The sequence below is a fragment of the Asterias rubens genome, chromosome 1 (assembly GCF_902459465.1).
Source record: "Asterias rubens chromosome 1, eAstRub1.3, whole genome shotgun sequence".
Lineage (NCBI taxonomy): Eukaryota > Metazoa > Echinodermata > Asteroidea > Forcipulatida > Asteriidae > Asterias > Asterias rubens.
In genome coordinates, this window is record NC_047062.1 from 1,870,029 (window position 1) to 1,877,916 (window position 7,888).

Below are 7,888 nucleotides of genomic sequence, written 5' to 3' on the forward strand. Positions count from 1 at the left end.
ATGGCCGCCTCGATTTGTGAGTGCACATTTGTTATGGTTTGTAAACCATGATTTCTGAGTGCACATTTTTTATGGTTTGTAAACCATGATTTGTGAGTGCACATTTTGATGGTTTGTAAACCATGATTTGTAAGTGCACATTTTTTTATGGTTTACAAACAACGTTTTTGAGATGTGTAAATTTTCATGGTTTATAAACCATGTTTTTTAAGAAGTCTCGATTTTCATGGTATATAAACCATGTTTTTTAAGAAGTCTCGATTTTCATGGTTTATAAACCATGGTCACAAACCATGATTTTATGATTCATTTGTTATGGTTTATAAACCATGATTTGTAAACCACGATTTTTATTCTTCAATTTTCATGGTTTATAAACCATGTTTTTTAGATGTCTCAATTTTCATGGTTTATAAACCATGATTTGTAAACCATGAATTTGATGCTTCAGTTTTTATGGTTTATTAACCATGTTTTTAAGATGCGTAAATTGTCTTGGTTTATGAACCACGATTTGTAAATGTTTTTTGTATGTTCATGGTTTGTAAACCATAAACTTATACACAACAAATACTTTACTGGTATGTAAACCATAACAGGATTTGGCAACAGTTTCTATGGTTTACATCTAATTGCTGTAAACCATGGTAAAAACATGCCTTAAAAGTGTCAAACAATTAATGGCGCCCCATAACTGACTGGGTAAATTATTGGGGTTGAACAAAGAATTGACTAGAGTGGGATTCGAACCAACGACCTCCGGATTAACAGATTGTATTATTATATCGCACACTTATCTGGGCCCAATTTCATAGAGTTGAAAAGGCAGAAAAATAATGCTAATCAGTTGTCTGCTATGCAGGAATGAGCAGTACACCAGTCACAAGTTGTATATGTAACATGGTCTAGTTAAGCTGGTAACCTTATTCTGATAAGCATAATATTTGTTTTCTTTTCTTTTTTTCTTTTTTATGCAAGTCGCCTGACACACAAGGCCTGTAGAAGGCCACTTCAAGGTGTGATGGGCTGCAAGCAACTATTTTTTTTTCAGGGGCCGTTGCCACCTAAGTTGGTGCTGACACAAGGTTACCCCTTTTACAGTCTATAGATTTAGGCTTTGGTTCATCCATCAGAAGCCTACTAGTTGTGCTTAAAGGAACACGTTGCCTTGGATAGGACGAGTTGGTATATTAAAAGTGTTCTGTAACCGTTTGTTATAATTAATGCGTATGGTTGGAAAGATGTTGTAAAAGTAGAATACAATGATCCACACAAACATGCCTCGAAATTGCGTGGTTTTCCTTTTACTGTGCGAACTAACACAGTCGGCCATTTATGGAGTCAACAATTTGACTCCCATTCATGGAGTCAAAAATTTGACCCCCATAAATGGCCGACCGTGTTAGTCGACGAGGTAAAAGGAAAATTAACCGTGCAATTTCGAGGCATATTTGTGTGTATATCATTGTATTCTACTTTAAAACATCTTTCTAACCATATGCATTTAATAACAAACGGTTACAGAATGCTTTTCAAAGACCAACTCGACCGATCCAAAGCAACGTGTTCCTTTAAGCAGCTCTATGAAAATGTGCCCTGGCGGTCAACTCTTAATGACCCCGTTATAATTTATTTCTTCGTTAATCACAGCCGAGAGCGATTTGACTGTACTATACACCAAGCATTCACCGTTGAATTGGTCAGCCACAACAATCGGATTCTTCTTCACGCTGAGAACTGTTTTGAAGGCGTTGACCCTCTCCCTTGGACTGCCCTTATTCTTTAAGGTAAACGATTTGTGTGACCCATTCCGTCTATTGCATTTACAAGGTCACTAGGCCTTTACTAGGCCCAATTTCATAGAGCTGCTTAAGCACAAAAAGGTAGCTAAGCACATCAAAACTATATGCTTACTAGAATAAATAAGTTACCAGCCAAAACACCATCTCGCATGTACAATTTGTGATTGGTATTCTGCTCAGTTGAGCAGAAAATTGTTAAGCAATATTTTCTGCTTAAGCAGCTCTATGGAATTGGCCCCTGGACAATCCACAGTATACAGCTCCAAATTGTTTTTCGTCGTAGTGTTTCAGAATATTCCATTTCATCCCAAATCTGGTTGTCTGTCCCATGTTTCCCCAGTGCACTAAAACAATGTGTATCACTGTCAGACTTTTAAGAACTTCTGTACAACTACTAACTTTTTAAAGGCAGTGAAAACTATTGGTAATTACTCAAAAATAATTATTTGCATAAAACCTCACTTGGTAACGAATAATGGGGAGAGGTTAGTATAAAGTATTGTGAGAAACGGCTCCCTCTGAAGTAATGTAGTTTTCGAGAAAGAAGAAATTTTCCAAGAATTTGATTTCGAGACCTCAGATTTAGAACTTAAGATCTCGAAATCAAGCATTGTTGAAAGCACACAACTTCATGTGGCAATGGGATTTTTTCCTTTTTATTATTATCTCGCAACTTCGACAACCAGTTGAGCTCAGATTTTCACAGGTTTGTTATTTTATGCATATGTTGAGATACACCAACTTTAAAGGCTAGTCTCTAACAATTACAAATAGTGTCCAGTGTCTTTAAATATTCTACAGCGATGCAATGGCAGGCCTACATCAATATGCCGTTTTTGCGGTAGGTCTGCCCATTTGGTATCTCGTTAACGGGCATGCCTATCAGAGATTAGGGTATCTGTTATAATTCGGGTTCGAATCCATCCGAGTATACATTCTTTTGCAGGACTATAGAAAACCACTGATTGTACAGCTTATCACGACAAGTATCACAATATTGTTTTGTCATACGTTCACAGCTTGCCAAGCATCATTCACTGCGGATGGATCTGAGCCTGGCCTCCTTTGGAATAATATCAACAACCTCAGCTCTGGTCATGATATCATTTGCAGAGACTACTACAGTAATGATGATAGGTATGTAGGAAGAATGGAAAACACCTCAGCCGATCAGCTTAAGGTGGAACCCAATCCCTTGTTTTGAAAAACCCGCGTTTTTTTCCCACGCAGGAAGAATAATCCATATTGGAATACACGCAGCAGAAACGTTTCTCAGTTCAACATTATTTTGATAACCCTCGCTCTTAAACCACTTTCCTTTGAAGGGTTTTGTTTCTCAAAATGGTATACATTATCAACAGCAGTGCCTCTTACCAAGAAAGTTGTTATGGTCATTAATTTCTTGAAGTAATTACCAAAGGTTTACCCAAAATTAAATTCATATTTCTTAGTGTAATTGCATCCTTAGCCACTAATAATGACCGTTCGAAACCTATTATTCACGCAAATTGTTGTGTGATTTACGATTGATTTTCTCCTTTTTCCCATCAGCGCCTTTTGTCGGCATGTTTGTTGGCTTTCCAAGCCTCATTCTAAATGCTATCAAATCAAAGCTTGTCGAGCCTTACGAATACGGTAAGTATTTCAGTTTTACCTCACATTTTGAAAAGTAACAGTCATCTTTGACAGCATGACTATAGGCATCACATATAAATTATAGTGGTTCCGAGAACGTGACAACCCGGCGTCTCTTATACTACAAGTGCTTAATGATGAATAAGGGTACAGACTATTACAAATTTCAGCCTCGGTTATAGTATTACATTAGGTTGCGCCCCCACAGAACTGTTAAATTTTGGGGATTGAAGAAATATTTGAAGCCTCTTTGTACACCTTGCTTTGCCCAGGACAAGCTTGCATTCTGGATGCTCTGTGGTGCAATCTTAGGCCAATTAGAGGCATAATTGATAGACGAAACAGAACATTTAGCCTTCAAAATTTGAGCAGTAGAATTTGGGCCTTTTGGATTCCAGCATCATCAAGGGAGGATCTAGACGACACTTTTAGGGGGGGGGGGTCAATCTGTCAAAGATGGAGCAACCGCCCCTCCCTGTTTACGGGCCTGCTTACTTCGTAGATGAATAGTCTTGAAGTCATTCCAGGGGCTCACCTGGGTCAGCACCAAGTGCCCTGCTTGTAGAACGGGTCACTTGGGGCTGGCCCGAGGTGCATGACGTCGTTCGATTAGCTCTTGTCAGGGGCTCACCGGAATGAGCCCCGCGGGGTTGACTCAGGGAAGCTAATCGAACGCACCCATTACTGAGTAGAGATCAGTGGCTAGTACCCGTCTTTTTTTACTGGAATGATAAAAATAATATCTTGCCTCCGATTTATCAACAGGAGCTCTGTTCGCGTTCACCGCTCTTATACAAACACTGACCTCAACGGCAGGATCGGCCATGTTTAGCAGTATCTACGCAGCCTCGCTAGCAACTTGGCCGGGACTTGCCTTCATGGTTACAGCTTTAATTTACGTGGTGTCGCTCGGCTTAATTTCGTGAGTGGAAAGAATGGTTTATTGACCTGCAAGTTTCCTTCTGGGTGAACATCATCAATGATTCTGAATTCTAAATCTGAGGTCTCGAAATCAAATTCGTGGAAAATTACTTCTTTCTCGAAAACTATAGCACTTCAGAGGAAGCCGTTTCTCACAATGTTTTATGCCATCAACCTCTCCCTATTACTCGTTACCAAGTAAGGTTTTATGATAATAATTATTTTGAGTATTTACCAATAGTGTCCACTGCATTTAAGCCAGGAGAAAAAAAAAACACTTTTATGATACTGCAGGGGGAGCTCACTATAAGAAGCAAAGCTTATAAGCGTGAGTCCCAGCATTTCAGTGCTTATTAAACAAACCAAAATATGACTGCATTGTCGTAGTTTTAATAGATGTTAAATTTGCATCGGGGATAAAGAATATTAATTTTTGGTTTTTACCCATATACACCGATGTGTGTAGCACTGTATACTGAAAAAATCACAGGCCTTTTACTCGGGTTGGATTCGAACCCACGACCTTTGCAAATCTAGAGTGATTTTTGTCAAATGTTATGCTGATTTATAGGCAAGATTATCAAGAAAGGTACTTTGTAAATTGAAAGTCTCTTATGAAAGTTTCAGCTGAATACAGTGTGAGCTGCTATTGTCATAGTTGTGTTGGAACAGCGATTGCAATCAATACACTTAACTTTAATTGTGTCACTATCAGTCCTGACAGCCTCACACATTGGTTTTCGGAAGACAACGTTTACCGACGCAATTTTCATGACATTTATGTTAATTAAACTACCTGTGAACAATTAGGTGACAGAAAACAGCAGTTTGAACGTTTGATTTTAACATCGCTCTTTTTTCTTTCTTTTTTAAAGATACCTCTGGTTCGATATGAAGAAAGCAGCAGAGGATGACCAGAGATATCAAAGTGGTAGGTTGCATTATTTAAAATTAAACAATAACAACAAACAAACATTTGCTTTAATGTACCCAGAGGTTCTTAAGGGGATGACACAGAATTGAAATAAAACACTTTAACAATGTCTTGACTTTGTATTCTATTTCTAGTATGTGATTTACATTCTAGTAGAAAATAGAAATTTGCTCGTGGTCTTCTCCTCATGTTGTAATAATTACACCAGTGGTACCGCTGCCACCACATCCCGTATTTCCATTACTGCTGCTTCGAGTTCGGTGGTATCAATTGTCAGATGTTGTCTACTCAGCGCATCTTCGGTCTAAAAACAGTTTTAGAGATAACTCGATGGTAAACACAATAACCATTGCAAGGATTATTCTTCCATAATGTGGGACGTGTTACCAAATTATCTTCTTACCGTAATTCTTACATAATGCTAGCAGGACATCTCAACCAGGGTAATCTTCTGATTATGATAATTCTGTACCTCTCACCAGTAAGACCACAGCTGGGAGCTACTCTAGGTCGACCAAAAAAAAAACACAACTTTGGTTTCAAACAGCCGAACTTAACCTAGCATTTACATTGGCTCGGCTCATGACAAGATCGACGTCTGAAACCAAGACGCTCCAGAGGCGTTCCGAACGACTGTAATAGTCGGTCTTTCGACTTCCAGCGCGCCCAGTCGCAACTGTTTCAGGCGTCGAACTTAAGATTTCATGTATTTAATTCCGAATTTGGTTCGGTGCAACTGTCTGAAACGGGCGTAAGGTAGTCTTTCCGGTCCCTCTCTGGTGGTGCCCAACGCATGGCACGTTCTCAATACAATGTTTCAAACCCCACTTCTCTTTTCTTTTGTTTATCACAGATGATGGAAGCGGGTATGAGAAAGTAGACACTACAGACGAGGAGTCCGATTGAGAAACTGGACCACTTATTCCTCCGTGGTGAAGCTAACCCTCCGAAAACATTCAAATTGCCGTCTGGTAACTTTTATCACAACGGATTGGTCTTCCTGGGTGCTTACAGCTCGGTAACAGATAGTAGCCAAACTTCTTTACACGTCTTTCATGTCCAGCCTTTCAGGTCCAGAGCGCAGCACTTTTGCAACAAACGGAAGTAAAGAATGAGCTTGAGCTTGACGAATGTGAATTCCTAAAAACAAAATGGCTTGCCGGTGTCAGATGCAATTGTGTCCGCCATGCAATACTGTCCGCTTCGGACACTTTTGCATATGCGGCCGAACGTTTCCCATGTCATTCACGACATCTTTTTATAGCTTCATGATGACATGCACTTGTAAACAAAATGGCGAACGTGTTCCGTCGATCAAGGGCGTTTAATTTACTGCACGGACGGTTTTGCACGGGGGCGGACACAACTGCATATGCAAATGTGTCCGGTCGGACACAACTGCATTGTGCAGCAGCGTCCGGGCGGACACGATTGCATATGCAAAAATGTCCTCCGGAAAGTATTGCATAGAGGACATAATTGCATGCGACACCGGTCCATGTTCCCCCTTATTCTTGATCCGAAACATCTATAAGTGTCAGAAACTATACTATGCGCACCACCTGAACTACCCAAGTACAAGTTTTTGACAAAAAGTGGGCTACGTCCATTTTGGAATTGCTAAACTTTTCATGGAAATTTGAGAAGTTGTGTGAAAAACCCAAAGAAACCACATGCCTGGTATACCAGTAAATTGATTGTTTGTTTATCCCCTTTACCGAGCTATAGAAACATTTAATATTTTGCACTTTAAAGCAGCCATTGGGCCAATCACCACAAGGTCAAAAACTTCCAGCCGAAACATGGCGTATTTGCAGCAACCCTTTAACAGGTAAAACGTCAGTTTAATTCACTAATTTGTTCACTAAAAGTAGGACGGGTCAGCACTTACCCAATCACTGTCTAATTATGTTGTTCTGTATCGGTCGATAGGCCTATATTATGTTAAAGGCAGTGGACACTATTATTGGTAATTACTCAAGATAATTATTGGCATAAAACCTTACTCGGTAAAGAGTAATGGGGAGAGGTTGATAGTATAAAACATTGTGAGAAACGGCTCCCTCTGAAGTGACGTAGTTTTGGAGAAAGAAGTAATTTTCCACGAATTTGATTTCGAGACCTCAACATTAGAACTTGAGGTCTCGAAATCAAGCATCTGAAAGCACACAACTTCGTGTGACAAGGGTTTTTCTTTTCTTCATTATCTCGCAAGTTAGATGACCGATTGAGCTCAAATTTTCACAGGTTTGTTATTTTATGCATATGTAGAGATATACCAACTGTGAAGGCTAGTCTTTGACAATTACCAATAGTGTCCACTGCATTTAACTTCATGTAGAGTTAGTTTTGTAAGGGAAAATAATATGTTAATTTCGAAGGTAGGAGATTTGTTTTGGTTTGTTTATTGTAGTGAGGTTAATTTTACATCCAGCAGTTTGTGTCTCCCTTGTTAATCTTGGGTGCCCGTGAAACGAAAACAAAATGGGTCAACACATAAGATTTTGTGAAAGTTATGTTTTGTAGTTTTATACGAGACGAGCACTCGTTCTTGCTTGATTAAATTGTTTAAAGCCATTGGACACTTTCTGAACAG

At 39.3% G+C, this 7,888-nt stretch overlaps 1 protein-coding gene across 1 annotated transcript; it reads left to right on the forward strand.

Moving 5' to 3' along the window:
• Positions 1–6,617, forward strand: LOC117292789 (solute carrier family 46 member 3-like). Its single transcript, XM_033774952.1, has 7 exons — positions 1–16; positions 1,651–1,787; positions 2,822–2,939; positions 3,354–3,437; positions 4,203–4,359; positions 5,234–5,289; positions 6,146–6,617. Exons 1-7 carry the CDS (start codon positions 1–3, stop codon positions 6,196–6,198), a joined length of 621 nt encoding a protein of 206 aa, XP_033630843.1. The 3' UTR covers positions 6,199–6,617.
• Positions 6,618–7,888: the final 1,271 nt, after the last annotated feature.

Bases quoted from the DNA above. Each gene is read 5' to 3' on its own strand.
- LOC117292789 (XM_033774952.1), top strand. The intron at 1,788-2,821 runs GTAAACGATTTG...ATACGTTCACAG, and splicing joins GACTGCCCTTATTCTTTAAG to CTTGCCAAGCATCATTCACT. The intron at 3,438-4,202 runs GTAAGTATTTCA...ATTTATCAACAG, and splicing joins TGTCGAGCCTTACGAATACG to GAGCTCTGTTCGCGTTCACC.